The sequence below is a fragment of the Phyllostomus hastatus genome, unplaced genomic scaffold, assembly GCF_019186645.2.
Source record: "Phyllostomus hastatus isolate PE091 unplaced genomic scaffold, TTU_PhHast_1.1 phas_contig_150, whole genome shotgun sequence".
Classification (NCBI taxonomy): Eukaryota; Metazoa; Chordata; class Mammalia; order Chiroptera; family Phyllostomidae; genus Phyllostomus; species Phyllostomus hastatus.
Window position 1 is genome coordinate 32,563,961 of NW_025333611.1, and position 26,560 is coordinate 32,590,520.

Genomic DNA, 26,560 nt, shown 5'->3' on the forward strand with positions numbered 1-26,560 from the left:
GAAAATTTGCTAATATAAAGCATCATATTAATAACTCAAATTAGAAAATCACATGTATCTTTATAAATACTGAAAATGCATTTGATACAATTAAATACTTACTCTTGATTTAAAACATTTAGTATAATGGGAATTAATGGATACTTCCTCAAAATGAAAAAATATGTTTTTTTCTTCTAAGCAGAAAAGCAAAGCTTTGCTTACAGGGAAATACTAGAGACGCTAATATATAGGATATGTTAGACTTCATAACCAGTGCAATGTGGACGTGAGAAATAAATTAGTGGTAAAAGAATTGAATATATTACTTCTGGCCAAGAAGGAGGCATAGGTAGACACACTGTGCCTCCTTGCATAACCAAGATAGGGACAACAATAATTTAGAAACAGAATAACAACCAGAACTGACAGAAAATTGAACTATATGGAAGTCGGACAACCAAGAAGTTAAAATAGACATGTTCATCCAGACCGGTAAGAGGAGTGGAGTCGGGCAGCCAGTGAGGAAAGCAGAGCATGGGGACTGGTTGCATAAGGCATCTGGGGTGCGCAAGACCACAGTGGGTGGACCCTGAGTGCCCAAGCAGCAGCTGGCAGACCCTGGCCGAGGGGTGGCAACCTGCAGACCCAGTGAGGTGACAATTATGAAGCAAGGCACTGCGTGCAACCCAGGGTCACAGCACTGGAAAATAGAGCCTTGGGGCACTGATTGAAAACACCTATGGGGGGTTGAGGTGCAGGGAAAGACTCCCAGCCTCACAGGAGAGTTCATTGCAAAGTCACATGGGGTGCACAAGCCCACCCACACGGGAATTGGCACCAGAGAGGCCCAGTTTGCTCTGGGGAAGCAGTGGAAGGGACTGAGGTCCGAGGGAGAGTAGAGCAAGTGCTATTGTTCCCTCTTGGACCCCGCCCCCACATACATCACAACCCAGTCACTGGGGTGCCCCACCCTGGTGAACACCTAAGCTCCGCCCCTCATATGTAACAGGCATGACCAGACCAAAGGTAAAAAAAAAAAACAGAATTGAAAGCTCCAAAACCAATACTTTTAAGCAACTGAGAGATAGCCAACCTATTAGATGCACAATTCAAAGCACTGGTGATCAGGATGCTCACAGAACTGGTTGATTTTGGTCACAAATTAGATGAACAAATGAAGGCTACAATAAGTGAAATGAAGAAAAATGCACAGGGAAACAATAGTGATGGAGTGAAAGCTGGGTCTCACATCAATGGAGTGCACCAGAAGGAAGAAAAAAACATACAATCAGAAAAGAATGAAGAAATAAGAATTCCAAAAAATGAGGAGAGGCTTAGGAACCACCAGGACATCTTGAAATGTTCCAACATCTGAATCATAGGGGTACCAGACGGAGAAGAGGAAGAACAAGTGGAAAACTTATTTGAACAAATAATAAAGGAGAACTTCCCCAATCTGGCAAAGGAAATAGATTTCCAGGAAGTCCAGGAAGCTCAGAGAGTCCCAAAGAAGTTGGACCCAAGGAGGAACACACCAAGGCACATCATAATTACATTACCCAAGGTAAAAATGAAGGAGAGAATCCTAGAAGCAGCAGGAGACATGGAGACAGTAACCTACAAAGGAGTTCCCATCAGACTGTCAGCTGATTTCTCAAAAGAGACCTTACAGGCAAGAAGGGGCTGGAAAGAAGTATTCCAAGTCATGAAAGGCAAGGACCTACATCCAAGATTGCTCTATCCAGCCAAGCTTTCATTTAGAATGGAAGGGCAGAGAAAGTGCTTCTCAGATAAGGTCAAGTTCAAGGAGTTCATCATCACCAAGCCCTTATTTTATGAAATGTTAAAGGGACTTATCTAAGAAAAAGAAGATAAAAAAACCACATACAGTAAAATGACAGGAAACTCATAATTATTAACAACCACACCTAAAACAAAAACAAAAACTAAGCAAACAACTAGAACAGGAACAGAACCACAGAAATGGAGATCACATGGAGGGTTATCAACAGGGGAGTAGGAGGAGGAGAGAGGGGGAAAAGATACAGAGAATAAATAGCATAGATGGTAGGTAGAAAATAGACAGGGGGAGGACAAGAATAGTGTGGGAAATGTAGAAGCTAAAGAACTTATGACACATGGACATGGGCTAAAGGGGGGGAATGTGGGTGGGAGAGGGTATGCAGGGTGGAGGGGAATGAGGCGGGTAATGGGACAACTATAATAGCATAATCAATAAAATATATTTTAAAAAAGAAAAGAAAATTCAAACATTAAAAAAAGAATTGAATATATTCTAGATTATTTTCTAACATATCCTCTAGAATTCTCTTAAAGTTTCCAGGCCCAAAAGAATTAGTGAGGAATGTTCTAGAAGACAGTTTTAAGAGGTAAAGGAAAGAAGAGGAGCAAAAATAGGAGGAAGAGGAAGGAGAAGTATGAAGAAGAAAAATTAAGAGAAAAGAAAAAAAGGAAGGTGTGGTTCTTTGAAATACATAGGACATTCCATCCAAACATAGAGCCTAATTCTCTTGCCCCTGAATGTGTACTGGACTTAGTGACTGGCTTCTAATGAATAGATTAAGTTAGATGTTATGGTGTATCACTTAGGAGTCCAAGTCACGAAAGATATTGTGGCCTCTGCCTTGCTCTTTCTTGGTTCACTTATTCTGAAGGAAGAGCCGTGCCCTGTCCGGACACTCAAACAGTCGTGTGGAGAGGCCCACACAGGGAGAAACTGAGACCTTCAGCGGCCAGCGCTGTGAGCCAGCCACCTCGGAGGTGGCTCCTCTGGCCGTAAATAAGCCTTGCCATACAGAAGCACCAGCCAATACATGATCTGAAACGTCATCAGAGATGCTGAGCCAGAAGTACCCAGTTAAACTGCTCCTGCATTCCTAGTTCACAGAAACTGTGAGATGATGTTTATTGTTCTAAGTTCCTAAGTTTTGAAGTAATTTGTTATGCAGACGATTGAACTAATACAGAAGGCAAAACAAAGCCCTTTCAGATTGACAAACAAATGAGCACCCCACGGCAGACCTGTATGAAGGAAATGCAAACAGCTTTTTCAGGCAAAAGGAAAATGAAACCAGATGGGAAGTAAGAGATAGAGGAGGAATGAAAAACAAATAAAGTGGTAAACATGTGTATAAACCTAATGTTTCATCAGATTTTAAAATACACCATGGGAATTTCTAGTCAAAATGGCAGCAGGTCAACATGGCTCACCTCCTTACACAAACACATCAAAATTACAATTAAAATATACAACAATCATCATTCAGAACCATCAGATACTGAGTTGAATGGAAGTCTGACAACTAAAGAAACCACATCCATCTAAGCTGGTAGGAGGGCTAGAGATTCGGAACTGGCTGGTCCTACATCCAAATGTGGTAGATAAAAATTTGGGAGGAATATCTCAGGAACAAAGAGTCCCAGTCCCACACCAGGCCCAGGTCCAGGGCTCCAGGGCCAGGAAGGTAAATCCCCATAATTTCTGGTGGCAAAACCCAGCAGGGATTGAGTCAGTAGAAGAAACTTCTAGAGTCAAGCAGTTCCTCTGAAAGAACACACACAGACTTACTCAGACTCACTCCCTCTGAGCCCTAGCACTGGGGAAGCAGCTTGAAAAGCACCAGTGGCATACAGGGAGGAACTGAAGTGTCTGGCCTTAAGGTGGGAGCTGGGGAACAGCCTTCTCCCATACAGAATGGTGGGCAGAGGCCACTGTCCCTTTTCTGAGCTCTCCCCCCACACAGCCACAGAGCCAGCAGGCAGGGTGCTGTATCTGAGACTCCATCAACCTGGCTAACACTGTTTTCCCCACCCTGGAGATCCCCTGAGACTCTGTCCAACCCAAGCTGTTAACTGTGACTTTCCATATGAATGTATGGTCTTGATTCATGCTTCACAACTTCCTAAATCCTATCAAACAAGCTACAGCTGGCCTCAGTGAGTCCCCAGTCCCCATAACTCTTGCTATGTGGCCCCAGGCCTGACACTAGCAGCAACCAGCCTAGACTCACAGTTTGGCTTCACCTGGGAATTTCCAAGCCCATCACAAGTAGCAGCCATTTCAGATTGTTATACAGCTCATGCGGGATGTTGCTGGGCAGAACGCAGGACAGGGCTGACCTTAGCCCATACCACCAGGAAAACCCCAGGGCCTGCTCACCCAGTGAACAGCTACAGACCACACTGGAGCATCACCAACCTGCCCCTGCACAGTTGATCCTCCATGGAGGGTGGAGGTTGGTGGTCAGTGATCACAGCCAGTCCTTGCAGCTGACTGGCCTGGGAACACCCTTCCTACTGACCTGCCAACAGCAATCAAATCTCAACTATGAGAGGAGAGAGTACTCAGCCTGTATGAAGAGTAAACCTTGAGTACCCACCTTGGGTGATCGAGGAGGATGTGCCACTGGACCCAACAGGATATCTGCTACCTTAGGCCACACTACCAAGACACACAGTCATGGCAACTCTACTAAGACAAAGAAACAAACACAGAAAGGCTGCCAAAATTAGGAGACAAAGAAATATGGCCCAAGTGAAAGAACAGATCAAAGCTCCAGAAAAAGAACTAAACAAAATGGAGATAAGCAATCTATCAAAGAAGCATTCAAAACATTGGTTATAGCCCTGGCTGGTGTGGCTCAGTGGATTGGGTGCTGGCCTGTGAATCAAAAGGTTGCTGGTTTGATTCCCAGTTAGGGCACATGCCTGGGTTGCAGGCCAGGTCCCCAGTGCGGGGCACACATGAGAGGCAACTATGCATTCATGTTTCCCTCCCTCTCTTTCTCCTTCCTTTCTCCTCGCTCTAAAAATAAATAAATAAAATCTTTAAAACAAAAAATTGGTTATAAGGATGCTCAAGGAACTTAGTGAGGACCTCAGCAGCAAAAAAAGATCCAGTCAAAAATGAAGGATTCATTAATTGACGTAAAGAACAATTTATAGGGAAACAACAGTAAAGTAGATGAAGCCAAGAATCAAATCAATGATGTGGAACATAATAAATGAAAAACAACCAACCAGAATAACAAGAAGAAAAAATAATCCAAAGAAATGAGGATAGTGCTTTAAGCAGCCTCTGAGACAACTTTATGGGTCCAACATTCACATCATAGGGATGCCAGAAGGAGAGAAAGAGGAAGAAATTGGAAATCTATTTGAAAAAATAATGAAAGAAAACTTCCCTAATTTGGTGAAGGAAATAGACATACACATCCAGGAGGCACAGAGAATCCCAATCAACATGGATGCAAAAAGGACCACTCCAAGACACAGCATAATTAAAATGCCAAAGGTTAAAGATAAAGACAGAATCTTAAAAGCAGCAAGAGAAAAACAGTTAACTACAAGGAGTTCCCATAAGATTGTCAGCTGATTTCTTAAAAGACACTTTGCAGGCTACAAGGGACTGGCAAGAAATATTCAAAGTCATGAAAAGCAGGGACCTATAGCCAAGATTGCCCTACCTAGCAAAGCTGTCATTTAGAATTGAAGGTCAGATAAAGAGCTTCCAAGACAAGAAAAAATTAAAGGAGTTCATCATCATCAAGCCATTATTATATGAAATGTTAAAGGGAATTATTTAAGAAAAAGATCAGAACTGTGAGCAATAAAATGGTGATAAATACAGATCTATGAACAATTGAATCTAAAAAACACACTAAGCAAACAAGAAGAACAGAGACAGACTCATGAATATGGAGAGTGTTTTGATGGTTGCCAGATGGGCGGGGTTATGGGGGAATGGGTGAAGAGGTAAGGGGATTAAGAAATATAAATGGGGCCCTGGCTGTCGTAGCTCAGTGGATTGAGCACAGGCTGCGAACCAAAGTGTCGGAGGTTCGATTCCCAGCCAGGGTACATGCCTGGGTTGCAGGCTACAACCCCCAGCAACCGCACATTGATGTTTCTCTCTCTCTATCTCCCTCCCTTCCCTCTTTAAAAATAAATAAATAAAATCTTAAAAAAAAAAAGAAATATAAATGGGAATTTACAGAATAGCCACGGGGTTGTATGGTACAGTATAGGAAATGGGGTATGGCCCATGGACATGAACAACGAGCTGGGGACTACCTGAGGGAGTGGGGAGTGCTGGGTGGAGCGGGGGCAAGAAGGGAAAAATTTGGATGACTGTAATAGTATAATCAATAAAATATAATTAAAATAAAATATACCATAACAATAAGATTTAAATATGTGGAGAGATATACCATGGTTATGAATTGGAAGTTTTGATATTGTTAAGTGTTAATTCTTCTAAGTCGATATTAGATTCAATATGATCCCAATTAAAATCCCAGTAGCCCACTTTCTAGAAATTGATAAACTAATGCTAAAATGTGCCTCAAAAAGTAATAGACTAAAAAGCCAAAACAATTTGTAAAAGAATACAGTTGGAGAGCTCAAACAATCTGATCTTAGGACTTACTATAAAGCTACAGCAGGGGTGGCAAACTATGGCCTGTTTTTGTAAGTCATAATAGCTAAAACCTTTTTTTAGATTTAAAAATGGTTGAAAAAAGAAACAAAGAAGCCCTGGCTGAGTAGCTCAGTTGGCTGGGGCGCCATCCCGATAGGCTAAGGTCATGGGTTTGATCCCTGGTCAAGGCACATGCAAGAGTCAACCAAAGAATACATAAATGGGTAGAGCCATGAGTCAATGTTTCTTTCTCTCTCTCAAAAATAAATAAATAAATAAATAAATATGTTTAAAAAAAAGAAGCAAAAAATGCTATAAGAATTAATTATATGTAGCTGACCTTTTACAGAAAAAGTTTGCTAACTCCTGAGCTATATAGTATTCAAGACAGTATAGTATTGGTAAAAAGATAGACATATACATCAATGGAATAGAATAGAGTCCAGAAATAGACTTACACATTATATATGGTCAATTGATTTTCGACGAAAGTATCAAGGTAAGTAAGTGGAAAAGAATAGTCTTTTTGACAAATTGCACTAGGTCAATTAGACAACCATATGCAAAAGAAGAAGGAAGGGAGGAAGGAAGGGAGGGAGGGAGGGGAGAAGGGAGGGGAGGGGAGGGGAGGGGAGGGGAGGGGAGAAAGGAGGAGTCTTAACCTATTTTGGGAGACAATTCTCCATGGATCTCCCATGTATCTTCATATCTTAAGAGTTAGACACTAACTCCCCTTTGGCTCCAGACTGTCTCTTCAAGGATGTTTGTCCATGAAACAGTCTGGAGATAGTGTCCACCTCCAGAGCAAAGGGCAAGTTTGTTTACTGTCCAGATAAAAAAGATAATGTATTGTTCTGGGGCAAAAATCGGGCAGGTTTGCTTGCAGTCCTTCATAAAAAATTGATGTTCCCTGAATGTGGAGTTGCTGAGCTGCGATACAAACCCTCTGTGTGTACCTGTTTGTACTTCATCCACCTGGGTCTTTCGGCATAGCCCCTGAGACTTGGGGGCCAAGGGGAACCAGTGCAAACATGAAGCTTACACAGCTTGCTGTTCTGTAATAGTTCTTTGTTGCTGCCTTAGAAGCCTTATGTCTCTTGCAAGCATCCATTGACACTGCAGCAGAGCAACTTGTTAACTTACTTGGCAAGTAGAGTAAAATCTTATACCCTTCATTGCTCTTGACAACTCATACCTTGCATCATATACAAAAACTTACTTGAAATGAATCATAGACCTAAATGGAAAACCTAAAACTATACAACTTTCAGAACAAAACAGGAAATCTTTATGTCATTGGTTTAGACGAAGATTTTTTAGATAGGACCAAAAAGCGTGAGTCATAAAAGAAAAAAATAAATTGGATTTCACCAAAATAAAAACTTTTGATTTTCAAAAGACACTTAGTATTGTCAGGGCAGTAAAACTATTCTGTATGTTACCATAATGGTAGACACATGTCCTTACACATTTGTCAAAACCCATAGAATGTACGACACCAAGAACGAACCCTCATGTAGTGTAAACTACGGACTTGGATGGTCACGATGCATCAGGGTAACAAACACACCCCTCTGGTGCAGGAAGCTGATCGTGGGGGAGGCTGTGTGTATGTGGGGTCGGGGGAGGGTAACATATGGAAACTCTCTGTACTTTCCACTCAATTTGGCCGTAAATCTAAACTGCTCTAAAAAAATAAAGTCTATATTTTTAAAATAGGGCAAGAGATCTGAATAAACATTTCTCCAAAGAAGATTTACAAATGGCCAATAAGCATATGAAAGCTGCTCAACATAATTAGTCCTTAGGAAAATACAGAACCAAACCACAATGAATTACTACTTTGTACCCACTAAGATGGCTATAATCAAAAAAGGGAAAACAATGTGTTCACAAGAATGTGAGGAAGCTGGAGCCTTCGTGTGCTGCTGGTGGGAACGCCAAATGCATAGACCCCGCAGAAAATAGTGTGTAAGTTCCTCGGAAAGTTAAAATATACCCAGCAATCCACTATGTATCCAAGAAAATTGAAAATATATTTCCAAACGATAATGTGTATGTGATTGTTCATAGCAGCATTATTTAAATAGCCAAAATGTAAAAGTAACCCAAAAATCCAGCAAATGATGAATAAACAAAACGAAGTACATCCATGGACTGGAACATTATTCAACCATAAAAAGGAATGAAATACTGACACAAACTACAACATGGACAGAGCTGGAAAACATGATATAAGTGGAAGACCCAGTCATAAAAGACCATATAGTGTGTGATCCCTTCCATGTGAAATGTACACAGTAGGAAATCCATAGGCACAAAAAGTAGATTAGGTGCTGCCAGGGGCTGGAGCGAAAAGGGAGCAATTGCTGATGGGTGTGGGGTTTCTTCTGGGGGGGGTGATGAAATGTTCTATATTTAATTTGGGTTGATGGTTGAACAAATCTGTGAATGCACTAAGATGACTGAATTAAAAACTTTAAATGGGTGACTTTTATGGTGGGTGAATTGTATTTAAATGAAGATGGCTTTTAAACCAATAAGACAGGAAAAATGGTTCTCATCTATGGGGGTAGGGACTCTAAGAAAATATGAATCATAGAAATGTGGCAGAAACAATAAGTTGGTCAGTGACCAGACTTGCCACAAGGTCCAGTAAAAATGACAGCATTTTAAAACTGCTTCACATTTAAAATTTTTTTCTGCTTCACATTTTGAAAGTGTAAGTTCAACAATTTCATATTAAAAAAAAGGACATCTGTTTGTGCACTTTTGAGTTTTTATAACCTACATGCAAGTCTACGTATGTATAGGTACACATATGCATTTATCCTGTCATTGTCAAAGCTGATGCTAAATAAGCTAGTTACTGGGTGACCCCTTAGCTTTTTCACTCACCAGTGGCTGAGTTAGCTGTGTCGCTGCAGCTGCTGGGCCCAGCGCCCAGGTTCCTATTTCTGGACCAGCCTACGTACCTTAAAATTAGTTGACAAAGAATTTGGTTCAGCAAACCCTTATCAACATTAAGTGTTTTTCAAAGTTTGGTCAGTCACAGGTGGAATCAATTACCTGGAGCCTTGACTCTGGGAATCTGGTAATGGACCAGGGAACCTGCTGTTTTAACAAGCTCCTGCACTGGGTGTGGGAGGCCCAGCTCTGGGCACCCCTGTCTGCTTGCTGTGGGAAGATTGAGTCTGTCTTTGGCTTCACAGCCCTGTTCACCCTCTCCCTGCCCTCCAGGGTGAGTGCAGCATGCCTCCCTATTGTTAACCACAATGAGATGTCACTGAGCCTAGTGTTTGGTCTGCAGGCACAGTCTAGTCATAAGACTGCCTGGCATTTGGGGCGGGGCTACTGTGCCGCCAGGAGCTGCAGAAGCAGCAGACAGCACATACTTAGCTCTGGTCCTGGGCCTTACTCACAACATAGGACCTTTACTGGAGCCCTGGATCCTGCATCCTAGGGTCAGCTCTGTACCCCACTCCACACTCCACATCTAATGGGGGATGATGGAAAAGCTTATTAGGGCAATAATCTCTCAAGGCTGATGTTGGCTCAAGTGAGTTCCTTGTTTACTCTATATGAAAGCTTCCAGCGATGGGAAATTCACCACTTGCAACGAAGCTCTTCTGTCTCTCAGGTGTTCTGCTACGTGACCCTAGGACAGACAGCAGAGTCATGCCAGCTTGCCTGCTCATCTCCACTGCACACATCCGTCCTGGATCCTTCCAGCATCTTTTGGAAACACAGATGTCCCTGTTCTGGTTAAAATCCGTCAGTGGCTCCCTATTCCTCTTAGGATCTAGACCACAGTCTCTACCACGGCCTACCGTCCTTGTTGATCTCTTGGCCTCACCTCCTCTGCTGTCCCCCACTCTGGGACTCTGTCACACAGCTCCTGCTGTTCTCTGACCAGGCATGCTCTCTCTTGCCATGGCCTGCTCCTCTTTATGTAGTTGATTCCTGCTCATCTCTCAGGCATCATTTCATTGACCCCCCAGGCCTAGATCAGGTCCCTTGCTTATTTATGCTCCTAGCACTCTGGGCCTCTTCCTTATTAAAATATGTCAACGTTAAAAATTTTCACTTGACCAATTACGTATTTCACTAACGTCTGCCTTCCTCAGGAGATGGTAAAGTTCATTGAAGCAGGGCTCTAAGTTTCCTCTCATTGCAACCCCAGCACCCGGCAAAGGGCCTGGCAGGTATTTAGTTGCAAGGATGACGCCCTCAAGGAAGGGTGGGCCACACACAACCTGGGTGGGGTGTAGAGGCTTCTGGGAATCACAGAAGAAAATACACGTAAAAGTCCTCGGAACTGAGGAAATTCGCCTGTGGGCCGGGTGCCCAGGAAACCCTCAGGGCAAGGACACAGCACAGCTGTGACTGGCATCCAGCTGCTGAGGGGCACCGGATCTCTGTGCTTGGAACGGGGCGGCGGGGGAAGGGAGTCTCTGTTTCCCTACCGGTTCCTCACGGGGTCCACCGAGAACCGCCCCTGCGCCCGGGAGCTGTGGGCTGCGGAGGTCTTAAGGATCGAACCGTCAGGCCTCCGCGCCCGGCGAGGGCGCTCCGGCCCGGTCCTCCGGAGCAGTCGTGTACCGCCCCTCTAGCCGGCGAGAGGTGGCGCGGTGCATGTCGGGAAGGCGGCGGGCGCGTCTGGCCCTCGGCGGTGGAGGGCGTCATGGTCGGTGGCGAGGCGGCCGCAGCTGTGGAGGAGTTGATTTCGGGGGTACGGCAGGCGACCGACTTTGCCGAGCAGTTCCGCTCCTACTCCGAGAGCGAGAAGCAGTGGAAGGCCCGCATGGAATTCATTCTGCGCCACCTGCCCGACTACCGCGACCCGCCCGACGGCGGCGGCCGCCTGGACCAGCTGCTGTCCCTCTCCATGGTCTGGGCCAACCACCTCTTCCTGGGTTGCAGGTGCGGACCCCAGCTTTCCGACCCGCAGCCCTTACCCCGGGCTGATCCCGCCCCCAACTTCCAACCGCGCTAGCCTGGCCTACGTCTGATTCCCACCCTTAGGCAGCCGCCTGGAAAGATGTTTATGACCTCTCTGAACCTCAGTTTCCTCGTTTGGAAAATGAGTTGTGATGATTACAGTATTAAAGGGTGAAAAACACTTAGCACAGGCTACTATCTAGCAATAGCTCAGTACATGGCTGGACTCTAAAATGTCCATTTTTATTTGCATTGCTACTATTAGCTCAAACCATCACCTTTGCAGAGTGCACTTCAAGTCCATTAGCTCCTTTCATCCACTTGGACAATGCACAGGAAGAAAGCGAGATCCCCAATTTACATATGAAGAAGCTGAGAAAGGGGAGGTGACGTGCCTAGGCCCTTGCAGCTTCTGGTAGGATGTAATCTGTGGGCCTTGGCTCTTCCCACTCCCCAGTCTGTCGGACCCTGAGTAGAGCCAGCCTTGGCCTCACTGTCTTTACTGTTACGAAAGTAACAGATGCCTTGCATCACCCCCCTCCACCCAACCATGAAGAAGGTGGCAAGTCATCCTTTTATTTTAGCGTTTCCTGAAATTATGTTGGAATGAAATGACGCAGTTTAGTCCTGCGTTTTGTGCTCCCTTTGGCTGTCTGACTCTGGTCACATAGTCCCTCTAGCCCTAAGCCACTTGATTTTGCTTTCAGATGTTGTGGATTATTAGAACAAAATTTGGGGAAGCAGCACCAGTCACACCCCTCCCTTTTTTCTGCCTTCCAGGTACCCCTGAGACATCCTGGTTAACAGGATCCAAGATTTGGCAAATGTCAGAAAATTGGATAGATGAATAAATAATGTTATTTTCATTAGACCATCATTCCATGTGTTCAAAAACTAAAGTTTGGGGCCCTCATACCATATCCACAAATATATGCTGCCGGATGTATGCACAGTGCTTCTGTTTTGTAAATCTGTTTGTGTGTTTTGTAAATTTGAAATACCTGCCCTATTGGCATTCCAAGAGCCACTTCTGTATCCCCAGGTGGGAAGAACTGGTAACTAACTTGCTGCTGAACACGTATTGATTTCCCCCGTGGTATCAAGTCAGTCCTCTGAGAGTTGAGTCTGCAGTGCCTTTACCTGCAGTTTCTTGTTAGCCCCATACTGACAAGTCAGTCTCCCAAGGTTTTTAACCTTACTACTTTTTATTGTGCAGTTACAACAAAGACCTTTTAGATAAGGTGATGGAAATGGCTGATGGGATTGAAGTGGAAGACCTACCGCAGTTTACTACCAGAAGTGAACTAATGAAAAAGGTAAACAGGATTTCCAAGTGTGTTTGAAATGGTGTAGAGTTAACAGCTCCTGTGTTCGTGGTGATGTATTAGAGTATGTAGTTCTCTTTTTTTAAGATTTTACTTATTGATTTTTAGAGAGAGGGGGAGGGAGGGAGAAAGAGAAACATCAATGTGTGGTTGTCTCTCACATGGCCCCACTGGGGACCTGGCCCACAACCCAGGCATGTGCCCTGACTGGGAATCGAACCGATGACCCTTTGGTTCACAGCCCGTGCTCAATCACCTGAGCTACACCACCCTGGGCTGTACTGTTTACTGAATGCTCCTTTACTATCCCAGAGATCTAAGCCCTTTCATTTTTATTTCTCTGAAATTGGTATAAACCTTCGCATATCTAGGTAACAACAGAATGATAAATTATGCATTGTTGGTGTAGTAACACAAACTTAGCCTTTTCAGTTCCTCTAGGAACATTGTTTTGAGCTTTTTGTGTGATTTTTAAAGAAAACATTGGCTAGAAGAGTGCTATAGTTTCTCACTAAAAAAAATCTTGTTGGTAACATTAACTCATCCTTAACCCAACAGGTGAGGGCCTGACCAGCCTTATTTGGCTTCTCCGTCTTACTGAGAGGAATGTAGATGGAGTCATGCCCACACATCGTAGTGGTCCGTACTCTGCAGGGCTTAGTCTGGCATGATGCCATGCAATTTCCACACAGTGATCTGTTGCCTCCAGAGCCGTGTTTCTGGATCCTTGGGCTGGGGCCATGGAGACTAGAGCAGAAAGCAGCTCAGGTGATGAGAACCCAGCTTCTCAGACTCTCCCAAGACGTGCTTTTCTCATTTGCCTGGGTCTCCCCAAGTTTCTTTGCTTTTTTTTTTTTTTGGCACTTTACCCAGGCCTCTTAAGAATAGATTGTAAGCTTCTTGAGGTGGTATCTAAAGGTTTAGTCTTTCTAACTCCAAAATGTAGTAGTCATACCTCAGAGAAGGTGCTCAGAAAATGCTTACAGAATTGACCAAAGCGATAGAGTAAAAGACTGCTGGCCCTTTTTTTTAGTTTTACTCTCAGAATTATAGGTAAGCCCTTGTCTCTCCCTAGTTAGGGTCTTGCAGGACATATAAAGATGCCCCCTTCTGTGTGGGTAACTAGGAACTAAGTCAGATCCTTAGCTGCCCAGAAAGTACTTTAGCCCCAGACAGCACATCCCAATTTGATTTCAGGTAGTTTTCCCATAAAAGTATTTTAAAATCTGAACCTAGCATCAAAAGCTTCAGGTTGGTGTTCAAGGGCTATTTTGTTTTTAAGATCAGCTATTAACAGGGGGCTACTGTTTTTAGCCAGGGAACTGTATGAATTGGGAATTTCTGTTTGGATCCTCTCCTGTAGTACTTTTAAAAATCTTGGCAGTAAATCTCAGTGTCTCAGAGTGATGAGTTGCTGGCAGGGGCAGGCAGGAAATAGAGTGAACCTTTACTTTTTCCTAATTTTTAAAAGTTACTGATTTTAAGCCCTGGCTGGCGTAGCTCAGTGGATTGAGTGCGGGCTGCGAACCAAAGTGTCGCAGGTTCGATTCCCAGTCAGGGCACGTGCCTGGGTTGCAGGACATGACCCCCAGCAACCGCACATTGATGTTTCTCTCTCTCTGTCTCCCTCCCTTCCCTCTCTAAAAATAAATAAATAAAATCTTTTTTAAAAAGTTACTGATTTTAGAGAGAAAGGAGAGAGAGATCAATTTGTTGTTCTGCTTGTTTACACATTCATTGGTTCATTCTTGATTCTTGTGTCTTGATTGGGAATTGAACCTGCAGCCTTGGCTCATCAGGATGCTCTTAACCAGCTGAGCTACCTGGTCAGGGCTGATCCTTTTCTTACTGCTTGTAAGATTCTTGTGGCAGATTCTTTCCTTGCTCTTAAGAGGTATTCTGCCCTTTCTAAGATCTTCCACATCAACTTTCTGGTTTATAGTACACTTCTCCCTCTCATCTGTAGCTGTGCTTTCCAGTCACGCCAGGCTGTTGGAGATCAGATCACTCCGTGGAATTTGGGCTGCAGCCTCCAGGACAGACCAAGGTGGTTTTGTAATTGACCTGCATGTCCCTAACATTACCCGTGGACCGGTGTGAAGGTCATGTGTGTTTGTTGGGGAAGGGTCTTTCTAAACTGTTATACACTGTTAAATGGGTGTTGAACCTCAAGTTTCCCTGCCCTGGGATGTCCATTTTTGACCCTGTCATCGCACAATGTCAGTAGCCTTTAGAGAATAGTCCTCAAGCAGGAAACTGGCTTTGCCATCAGACTAATCATTAGCACCTGGCTACCTGGAAGAAGCCTGTATTTTTTTTTAAGACTTTATTTATTCAATTTTAGAGAAGTAGAGAAATACCAATGTGGTTGCCTCTCATGTGCCCCATGCTGGGGACCTGGCCCGCAACCCAGGCATGTGCCCTGATGGGGAATCAAATTGGTGACCCTTTGGTTTGCAGCCCGTGCTCAATCCACTGAGCTACACCAGCTAGGAGAAGCCTATACTTCTGTAGTACTTTTCGATTACGTATATTTCAACTTCCTTTGAATATAAATTATGTTTTCTTAGTAACCAAGTTTAATTTTATTTAAAAATTAAAAAAAGATTTTATGTTTTAGAGGGGAAAGGAAGGAGAAAGAGAGGGAGAGAAACAACAATGTTAACACATTGATCAGTTGCCTCTTACACGTGCCCTAACTGGGGACCTGGCCGGCAGCCCAGGCCTGTGCCCTGGCTGGGAATTGAGCCCCCTACCTTTTGGTTTGCGGGCAGCGATCAACCCACTGAGCCACACCAGCCAGGGCCCAAGTTTAATTTTAGACCCTGATGCCACTGAAAATGGAACTCAGTTGATCCTGAAAAGCGAGGTACTCAGAGGGTATGTAGTAGAGCAGCCAGTTAAGTAAGACTCTTCTAGAACAGTCCACCCTGGGAACAAGTCATCTGATCTGTGTGCCAGGACAGACTTGTGTTGTGGTGTGGAAGGCTGTCCCCTCTCCACGTAAGGCTGCCTTGAGAGCCCACTGGAAAGAGCTGTGGGGACTTTGCAGCAGTTCTTTTGTCTCTTGCCTGAGGTTTCTGCATGTAGTAGAGGTTGGCAAACCTTAAGCAACATTGCCAGCCCAGAGACAACAAAACAAAACAAAACAAAAACACTGAGCCATGCACCTGAAAATGTCTGTTGTAGTTTTGCCCAGAATTGACCCTCATCTCTAAAATGAGAGTTTAGTTGGGTTTTAAAGCTATTGAGCAAGTGGAAATGAATCAACTGGCATTGTTACTATCTTAGGACTGGACAGTGGTGATGACTTAGGGACATGAGCTCTTTAAAGTAGGATTTTAAAAATACTTCATGGCTATTCTGCAGTTTTGAGGCAAGTACATCTCTGCAGTCTGTCCAGCTTTTTTTTGTTTTTTTGTTTTTGTTTTGTTTTTTTGTCTGATGAAAGAAATGAGCATTGGTCTCTGGTGATATTTGTCAAGCAGTTGCATTGTATGATTTTTCTTTTGAAAGAGGGAGATTCAAAGAAATACATTGATCGAACAATCTCAGATATCTAACAGCCATCCCTAAGCACCTACCAGCAGCCTTTGTGGTTGACCAGCTTTACCCATTAATGAACAGTGATTAACAAATGAGCAACAGCATACTTAGGAAGGCTGTCATCACTATGGCTGTCAGTTAACATTTCCAAGGCATTGTCTTAAGGAGAAAGAGGAGTGATTGACTAGGAAGCTGTCATTATTGGCTCACAGAAAGAATTTGTCAACTTAATTAGTTGTCCATTTTCCCTGAAAACATTTTTATCCACGAAGAAAAATGGCAGAATGGAAAAGTGAAAGAGAAATTAGAAAAATAAATGTCTGCATTTCAAGAGGCTTTTTTTTTTAAAGATTTTATTTATTTTTAGACAGAGGGGAAGGCTAGGAGAAAGGGGGGAAAACAACAAAGTATGGTTCTTTCTCACATGCCCCCTACTGGGGACCTGGCCTGCAACCTAGGCACGTGCCCTGGACTGGGAATCGTGCCCTGGACTGGGAATCGTACTGGCAACCCTTTGATTCACAGGCCAGTCCTCAATCCACTGAACCACACCAGCCAGGGCTCAAGAGGTTCTTTTTTTGTGTATTATGTACAGTTTTGGCAAGCTTTAATGTAATGGAGGTTTTTAAAAAATTTTTAGTTATTGATTTGAGAGAAACATTGATTTATTGTCCCACTTATCTATGCATTCATTGGTTATTTCTTGTTGGGGATTGAACCTGCAACCTTGGCATATCAGGACAACACTCTAACCAACTGAGCTACATAGCCAGGGAAGATGTGATTCTAAGGTGGCAAGTATTTGTTTTTTAATAGCCTGTCAGATTAGTTAAATCAGGTTTTGCCTTGCATTACCAAGTTTAAGTGCTCAGTAAAGCTACTTTTCCCCCTTTATGCACTAGAAGCCAGAAAAGGTCTGTCCGACCCCATGGGCCAGTCTGTTGCCAGGTGCCCAGGATGAGTCACTCACCTGCCAGCCAACACCGTGTGTCAAAGAACGTACTTGCCGCAGCCAAAGCCAGTGGCAACTCTTGTGCTACTGTGGTCTTGGTCTGTCTTATCAGAACTCGGACACGGCTTAGGGAATCTCCTTCCCTTTGGACTAAAGATGGTTTCTTCAGGTGATATTACATTCTTCTAAAAGGAGAAAGGCCCTGGATTGTATGGCTTAGCTGGTTGGAGCATTGCCCTGTACACCAAAGGGTTGTGGGTTTGATTCCCAGTCAGGGCACATACCTAAATTGCAGGTTCGATCCCCAGTCTGAGTGCTTATCAATGAACCAATCAATGTTTCTCTCTCTCATTAATGTTTCTCTCTCTCCCCCTTCATCTCTCTCTAAAAAGCAATGGGAAAAAAATGTCCTTGAATAAGGATTAAAAAACTCTTTTATTTTTGCTGAGGAATTTTGCCTTTTCATTTTTCATAAAGACTGGAGTAATAGGCTTAGCAGGAAATAGGTCATACCTTGAAAACTCTGATACTAAGAATGCTCTCTGATTCATTCATATTGCTAAATGTTAAGGAAATCCATTCAAATACAAGGTGACAGCAAAAATGATTTCTTTACACCATGCTTAAAAGTTGTCTAAAGCCAAGTTTAAATTTACCAAAGGTGCTGGTGAGTACCCAGAGTATATTTGCTTCATTTTGCCACTATTTGAAGTTTACAGTTTCTAATAGTGTAAAATCCAGAAATACATAACCTTCACATTTCCTGAATGTCCTGACTGAATGTGAACTGTTGTGAATTACTACCTGGATCCAGCTGATTTTTATTTAGAACAATAAGTGTTTGTGGATTCTGCTTTTAGAGCCTTTCATTGCAAAGCAGGCCAAGAAAAAAAGTTATATTTGAAGTACTTCCATTATCACATTAAATTGTGAGCATTTATAGATCACAGATGACAAAAAAATTAGGTTCTGGCTTCCAAATGGATGGTATGGTCAGAGTTCTGCTGAATTTTCTGAATGTAGTAAAATATTAATTTCTAAGTCTACTTACTATCTGGGTAGGACATAAATATTGCATCCCTGCTGTATTTTAATTTATGAATCTGATTCACTGGATTACATGGCTATATAACCTTTTCTTTTTTTTCCTCCCCAGCATCAAAGCTAAGGCAGAAGATTCATCACATTTTCATTATCAGCTACAGGCTAGAGAGGAAGATGGGACAAATGTGACTTTGACCACAGGTCTCTTAAAACTCTTGGCGTTACCAACACAAAGGAAAGAGGCAGTTGGAATGAAAGGGATATTTTAAAAGGTCTCATTCCTTCAGTACCTATCATTCTAAAAGTATTTGTGGATATTTATGTATTTATAAATCACGCCCTTTTTTAGTTTTTGAATATCAAGACTTTTTGTTAAAAATGCTTATTTTTTTTATGTTGATGTAATAATGGCAGGTAATGGACTTTACACTTTGGATTTCTCAACAGTGTACCTTTTAAGTGCAATTCTGGTCTTATTGTCTTTTTCTCCACTGAGGCAAACCAGATCCCTTATTTCCTATTCTGTCTGGAGTTTGCGCTGCCCATACACTCCACTGCCCTGCACACACTCATCTTTTTTAAAGGTTTTTATTTAGAGAGAGGGGGAGAGAGAAAAAGAGGGAGGAAAACATCAGTGTGCGAGAGATACATTGATTGGTTGTCTCCTGTTCATCCCTAACTGGGAACCTGGCCTGCAATATGTGTTCCGACTGGGAATTGAACTGTCAACCTTTGGGATCACAGACTAGCACTCAGTCCACTGAGCCACACCAGCCAGGCCACACTCCTCTTTTTTTAAAGAGAGGAGTAAGAAAGCATAGGCCTCAGGTACCCATCAGCTCATGCAAAGCAGCAGCCTACAAAAATGTATCTGACCTTATTTTAAAATTGACTAGAGATTCCAGTTTGGTCTAGGCAGCCAGTTGGTCTGTAGATTCTCCAGGTCTCCCTGCTGCTGAGTAAAGCCCACACTTTTTTCTGGAGGGAGCCTGAGGCTTTACCTTCTATTAGACTTGAGGAATTGCCGAGCACAAGAAATTCTTTATTGCAGTGCTGCTCTGCTCTGAAATGCTGGCACTCCTTTCTCCCTTTTAGTTAATGCATCTGTTCTCTACCCCCTCCCTGTTCCTCTTTCTTATTTAGTATCCACCCTAAGTACTTATCTCCAGACATAAATACTGAGGAGAGGGACTTCAAGTAGGGGGCAGCAATGTAAGAGTCACTCAGCAGGGTTCAGTCATCCTGGTGCTTGGTCCTGGGGACGCTAGTGAATGACAGTGGAGTCCTGCCCTAGCTTAACCTACTGGTAAACCCAGCACTAAAAGAAAGCTAGCAGGGTATCTGGGGTGGGGAAGTGGGATGAGTTGCCCATGGCTCAAGGCTATGGCCAAGCTGTATACCTTGGATCAGCCTCCTCTCTGGGCAGCTTTTAGCCCTAGTCTATAGTGACCATTAGAGTGGACCAAGGGAAGAAACAGGATCTCTAATCTATACCCTTGGACAAGCCACTTTTCTCCCCCACTCTTACCTGAAAAGAGTTCACAGAAGTATCTACCACCAAGAGATGTGGCCAGGGTCAAGGTGTTAGAGGGCCAAGCACATGCTTAATGAACCTGACCCTCTTCTCAGTGTAGCCTAGCCTCTTTCCTTGCTACTTATCTACACAAATTTGTGAGGCTTAAAAAACCCCAAATGATAAGGTGGAAAAGTCAGAGTGTGGTTATTCACTTTTAAAAATGCATTTTCTGTAAGTTTCTCATGGTTGATTCTATTTTCTCTATAATGTCCCAATAAATCAATACCCTGTCAGGAATGTATCTTTGTGTTCAGCAAACTTACATTGTAAACTGATTACCACCCATCTTCTTCAGTTTATTTTTGAAGACTTCTCTAGTTAACCAAAATCAAATTTTCTGATGGGTTTAATTATTTCCTGTTTAAGTAGCTTTTTCTTCTCATCTTTACAGTTTCTATGGTTGTCTAACCCATAAAAGTAGCCAGTATTTCATAATTTCATCCTGTGTTTTTTCGGAATAGAAATCTAATTTTTTGCGTAGCGGCACTCCTTGTGGTGTAGGTAAAATGGTCCACTCCGAGCTCTAATGGGAGCTCACACCAGCTTTAAGTAAGCTACAAGGCACAGGCTGCTCCTTTATACAGTCCTGCCCAAGAGGGGGTATGGGTCAAGTGATATCTTAGGAGGAGACATGAAGTATTACCTTCCAGTGTGACTAGGAATGACTTAATACCTTGTCAAAAACAAGTGTCAGTACTAACAGAATAGTTTAGGGTGTTTAGTTAATAGTGATACCCTTTTGTTATCCAGAAAATTGTTCTTTGAAACATTCCTTAGCCTTTATGCCCCACCGGATTAATCTTCTACCTTCGCAGGGGAGAAGATTCCCTCTGAACTTTTCCAGGATCCATCTGGACCTGTGGTTTACCATTCCACCGGCACTGGGAGAAATGGCAGTCACTGCCTGTGATACTTTGCTTTCTAGTAAATGGCCATGCAAATACAGTGTTGCATCTGAAATGAGATTTCTATTACCCTGTATGTCAGGTAAATTAGTGTTTCCCGGGGGATGCTTATGTCTGGAAGGAGACTGTCAACTTCTGGGTCTGTCTGTCATCTAGTCATGGGACCAGTTTAGGGACACGTTTTGGTTCTGTAGGAATGAGTAAACAAATCTTAAGAGGCTAGAGTTTTTTAACTTACACAAATACACATTCTTCAGGGGAGAAACAGAATCTTGCATGGCTTGCTTTTCATTAAAATCAACAGTAGCAAGTGACAATACCTATTTATTTAGGTGAAAAGCAAAAGGTTACTCTGTCCCTTCCAAGTTATGACTCACAAGGCTAGGGGTGGCAGTGTTGGCTGTCATTTTGGTTTGGGTTTTCTCATGCCACCAGTAGGGGCAGAGTCCTTTGCATGTGTTCCCATCACACGTGGAGGGGGGGCGCTTGAAGCCTTGTCTATTGGCAAGAGGACTGGCTGAGGAGGTAGGGTAACAACATCTGAACAGAGAGATGCCCTTGGAAATCAAATAGTAAAAATTGAGACTGTTAAGCTCCCATTAGATAGAGCTAATTCTCATCTGTCCCCAACCATATGAACCAGAGCCTTTTTCCCTGACAGTGCTGTCAGAGAAGCACACCTCTTCAAAATACAACCCTGGCAGTTGCAGCCCAAGTCCCACCTTTCCCTGCCTAGGAAAAGTAGGTTAATGAACCAAAAATATCTGACAATGGCTCGCCAACCTATTTGCTTGACGGACAAAGAAACTGTTGGGGCCTGAGGCAAATCTTGGTACTCCCATTTTAGTGAAAGGGAGTAAGGAAGTCAACCTTGAACTGTGTGGGCCTAAAGTGCACACTTTGATGTGAATGCTAGCACCAAAATCTCCTCTCAGGGCTGCATTTCCCTTTCCCTTTGACATTTTCTTCTGTTACGAATGTTTGACAGAACCTGGTAAATGTGAATTGGTAGCTGTTTCTTCCTGAGACCTTTACCTCAGGGTAGGGGTCTGCAAGGTGGGGATGATCCTATTTACATCTCTACTGGAGGATTTAATGGAAAAACTGTCTAAGTAACTGGTAGCTGGTAAACTCGCAGCTTCATTCCTGCCCCACTTTCCCTGAGGCCAAACTGGGAAGGTATGAAATGTTTCAACTTAAACTTACATGAAAGAAAAATGAGCACCCACAATCACCCCACCAGACCAGGCTCCATCCCCAGGGCTACCAAAGTGTGTGCCTTTTCAAGCTGTGAAGCAGGGTCTACCATATGACTTGTCACCCATTATGTACTACTGGTATGTTCACAGTGAACAGCAGCAGGCACTGAGCAATGCGGCACCAAAGTCAAGCTGTTCTGGGCAGGGGAGGGGGGCGGGGGCAGAAGCACAACCTCCGGAACGGAGAGGCCTGCCTTGCTCAGAGCTCGTGTGCCCACTGCACTCCTCCCTCCACACTGGGTGCCGCAGTACTCCTATACCACGTGGATCCAGGGGCCTGGGGCTTGCAAAGCCTGTAGGTGTGCTCCTTTCTGTGAACATGGTCTGTGCCATAGCACTGACTGACTGGCTGAAGGCTTGCCCTGGAGTCTAACCCTGCAAACTGCCTAGATTCCTTACCAGTGTGATTTGTAGGCCTCGGATGCGGAACAGTTGGGCTTGGATCACGTGAAACCTGTGGTCCCCCTTGGCCTTAAACCAGCTTTTTTTTTTTTTTTTTAAATCATCACCTAAGGATATGTCCATTGATTTTAGAGAGGGAGAAACACTGATATGCGCCCTGCCTGGGGACTGAACTGCAACTTGAAGCATGTGCCCGAGCAGGGACAGAACCTGTAACATGTGCACACATGTTCAGGACACTACTCCAATGAACCCAGCCACCTGGCAGGGACTAAACCAGTTGTTTCCAACTCCTCAGGTGGTGAGACAATGATTCGTGCTTCCTTCTACCTTTCTGCTTACTAAATTACTTACTATGTGCTCCTTTTATTACGAGAAAAACCAAATTTCTAATCAAAGTGTCCCCAGAGGATTTGGAGCACGGACCCTGGAGGTCCTGTGCCCTACTGGCCTCTTGCCTAGGTCTGTCCATGTATTGCCTGCCAGAGGCTGTCTGAAAAGCAGTTCCCACTTTTTGGCTTTAAGTTCCAATCTTTGGTAGTTATAATGTTGCTCCTACAGCCTGATCTCTCAGACTTGGTTTTTAGGGGGTACCATAGTGACTGTGGTTTGAAGCTGCTCTGGTGTAGAATACCTAACCCCTGTCAATGAACTGACACGTTAAAGACTAACAAAAGCCAGGGAACTTTCCGGAACAGATGGGTTCATCAACCTCACCACCACCAGGTCCCATTGATCCTTCACTGCTTGTAAAAGGCCGCTGTACCCTGCTGTGCCCCCAGGATCACCTCTCCCCCCACCTGCTGATGTTATTGGGGTGTCCACCTGAAACCACAGCCTTGTGCGCCCATGCCTATAACCTGAAGCCCACTAAAACACAGCAAGGTTACTAATCTAGCTTTTCTAGACTTGAGCTAAAGCCAATGAAGTAGGCAGGCTTCAATTCTTTCCTGTTCTCTGCCTAGGGTGGTTATCAGGCCGAGAACATTCCAGTTTCTTGTTGTCTTTGTACCAGCACCAACGCAAAAACACTGAAATCTCCCAAATCACTTTTGTAGAAAGATGTCATACAGAGGTCAGCCGAAGAGCAGCAAGCCAGGTGACACTATCCTACTCAGGAGTGCTGCTAGTCCAATTAGGCTGATGGGCTGTGGTCTTCTGGGCAGAAGGCCTTGTTTGGAAAGGGGGAAAGGAACAGGACAGCTGTATCCTTTGGGCTTCAGGCAGGAAGCACTATTTCGTCTGCCTTAAGTGGTCCTAGCTGCATTGTAGTAGCTTTCAAGACACCACAGAACCCCTCCTGCATCCCAGGAAGAATGACAACTAAATGGTTCAAGATGATGGATCCTGAGGATCTTTTCAAATAGGCTCTGGTCCCCTCTACACAAGTTCCCAACCCAGTGCCACTTTAAGAATCCCAGTCTTCCTGGTAAGACTTGATACCAGCTAACCTCCCTCAAAGAATACAGAAGCTTCATACTTGTAACCAAGACCATCATCACCATATAAAGACCTCCATACCAGGTAAAAGGTTATTTACTTTCACTCAGGAGAGTACACGCCCTATATACTAGAGTCCTCGCAAACTTATTCCTCCAGAAGTCACTGATAAACAAGAGCATCACATGGCCAAGCCTTAGCACTCAATGACAGACTTCCCGAAGTGCATGCAGGGTTCTCACCCAAGTCTGAATCCTCCATATGCCAAAGAGGAAGCCTGGAGCCCTTCCTTTCAGGGTTCTTGAATTCAGCCAGCAAGGAGCTAAAGTTGCTGAGTCAATCACATACCTAACAAGGTTTGTAAAGGGCTCATTTATCTTTTTGGCCCAACTAAAAAAAGCCATAGTTTATGCTATGAACAGGAAAGCTTAAAAACTTAAGACATTGCTAATAAAATTGTTTTAAAAAGCTGTAGTAATGGTGGGCAGAAATTACTGAAAGAATAGCACATAATCCTGTATTATTTTTGAAAGGATAGGGGAAAAAGTCAATTGTTTCAACAAGATTTTGTTTATGATATCTTTGCTCTCTCAAATACTAGAATAACTGAAGATAACAAATCTTTCCCTTTATCTGATAGCAGCTCAGGTTTTTCCTAACTAAATGGGAACTTGAATAAGAGGGCACATCTTGGCATAAAGCCTGTACTATGCACAATTTCACTGACCTTTAATAGCTTTCCAACCGTTGACTTTTCTATTAACACAATCCTCACACGACGTATTCCTTTGGGACTGCATTGCTGAATGTGACAGAAAAGAACTGTAAAATAAGCACCACCAACACCTAAAAATTTGGTCTCTTAAAACTTGGGGTAAATGAGAGATCAAAATACCTTAGATGTAACTCTAATTGTGCTGTGAACCCTGGAGTTCTCTAAGCATACTTAAGTGAGTAAACTAAGCAGACAGGTACCTTATTTACTGAGTGCAAGAGACTTACTAAATAGCACCCCTATACTTCCACCTATGAGACTAAAACTTTTTAGATCAGCTCTAGAAGTTTATCATATTCAAGGAACTTATTTTTGGGAGGTGGGGTGTGCAGACTCAAGAATATTTCTAGGAAGGGGAAAAATTTTGGTCTAGTGATTAAGTCAGAGATATTTATAGTCAAGACCTGAAAGTGTTCCTATACATCCACACTGCACACTGGAAGAGGTGGATAATGGTGGTCAAGAGAACCCTTTCATCGCATAGAAACTAGTCTGCACACAACTCTCATTCAACTAAAGTATTTTCATAACTTGGGATGAATATATAACCAGTAGAAGTTCTAAAACTAAACAATCCCTTAATATTATGGGATAGTACTGTTACTGACTGCCTCAAATCCCAGCTCTATCACTTACTAGCTAGCTGACCTTGAGCTAGTCACTTAATCTCTTTGTACCTAGTTTGCTCATCTATGATACCTACACCTCATAGGATTACTCTAAGTTTGAAAAGCAATAGGTGCTTAGAATAGTGCCTTGCACAGAGCACTTGTATGTTAGAAGTATTGTTACAGAGGAATTGTGTCACAAATGCATTTAAACCAAATCCACATTCATATCTAAATAAGTAACTTAGTTCTAGCCTCTTGCCGTACAATTTATAAAATTTGTAGAGTTTAAAAGTAAATACTTTTCATATGACATAACCTTGTAAATTGAAGGTTTACATCTGGTAGTCAACCAAACAGGAATTTCTTCCAAAGCTGAAGGAAAAAAACTGAGGAGTAATTCAGAGGATGTTCCAAAGATTCCTCTCCAATGGGAATGTGACTAGGTCTGAGTTTTATGTATGTGTTGAACTTAGGAGTTAAGTGTTGACACCCTGCAAAAAAAGATGTTATTTCCCCTTATAATTTTCTATCAATACTTGAAATATTTCCATTTTAAATATAAAAGAAAAACAGATTAAGGATAAAAATAGGTTTTGGATAAAAATAGGTTTTGAAACAATATTCAAATAGACCATATACACCTACCCTCCAAATTGCCAATTAATAGCTTAAAGGGAACCATCAGCACTAATTCTTCCAGTGTTAAATTTTGCTTAACAGAAGCTGTAGATATTGCCATCTTACAGTCTTCCAATAGAGAAGCTCTTAGCTTACTCAGCTAGTGTGAATATGACAAGACATTCTTGGGATTACTGAAACAGCTGTTTTAACTACTAGAAAGATTACACAAGTGACTTAACAGAATTTATACTTGTATTATTTTCCATTTTCTACACTACTTAAAGGCATAGGATAGCTTTGTATTAGCTTTCTACAATACTGTGTTTTAAATTTATCCAGTAAACTAAGATGCAGTACAACTTTTATACAACTTAGGAGATAAAAAAAAAATCTCCACAAGAGAAAGCAACTTAGTAGGCCCTGGTATTAAAACATTTTTTCTAGAACAAACAGATAAGCAATCACATTAAAAGGCAGTTTTCGAATTATGTAAATTATACCAAGATTCCTTCCAAATATATGCCTTGTTCAGCCAATGCAACTAATTCTTATTCATTGCTAATAGTGGGGGTATGGATTTTTGGTAAATGTTATGGTTTTACTTTCTTCATTATCAAAAATCTTTTAAAGTGTTATCAAGCAGCAAAGTAAGTTGCATCAGCTCTCTGCTCATGGTAAAGGTGCTAACGCCTCAAGGTAGAGGTGCGAATTGTGAAATCACAGAGGGTACAGTTCAACACTG

General features: G+C 42.9%; 1 protein-coding gene across 1 annotated transcript; it reads left to right on the plus strand.

The window, feature by feature from the left end:
• The first annotated feature begins 11,052 nt into the window (after positions 1-11,052).
• CDKN2AIPNL (CDKN2A interacting protein N-terminal like) lies at positions 11,053-18,694 on the plus strand. Its single transcript, XM_045827000.1, has 3 exons — positions 11,053-11,344; positions 12,579-12,678; positions 18,342-18,694. Exons 1-3 carry the CDS (start codon positions 11,106-11,108, stop codon positions 18,351-18,353), a joined length of 351 nt encoding a protein of 116 aa, XP_045682956.1. The 5' UTR covers positions 11,053-11,105; the 3' UTR covers positions 18,354-18,694.
• Positions 18,695-26,560: the final 7,866 nt, after the last annotated feature.

Bases quoted from the DNA above. Each gene is read 5' to 3' on its own strand.
- CDKN2AIPNL (XM_045827000.1), top strand. From the start codon at position 11,106: ATGGTCGGTGGCGAGGCGGCCGCAGCTGTGGAGGAGTTGATTTCGGGG. The intron at 11,345-12,578 runs GTGCGGACCCCA...TTTATTGTGCAG, and splicing joins CACCTCTTCCTGGGTTGCAG to TTACAACAAAGACCTTTTAG.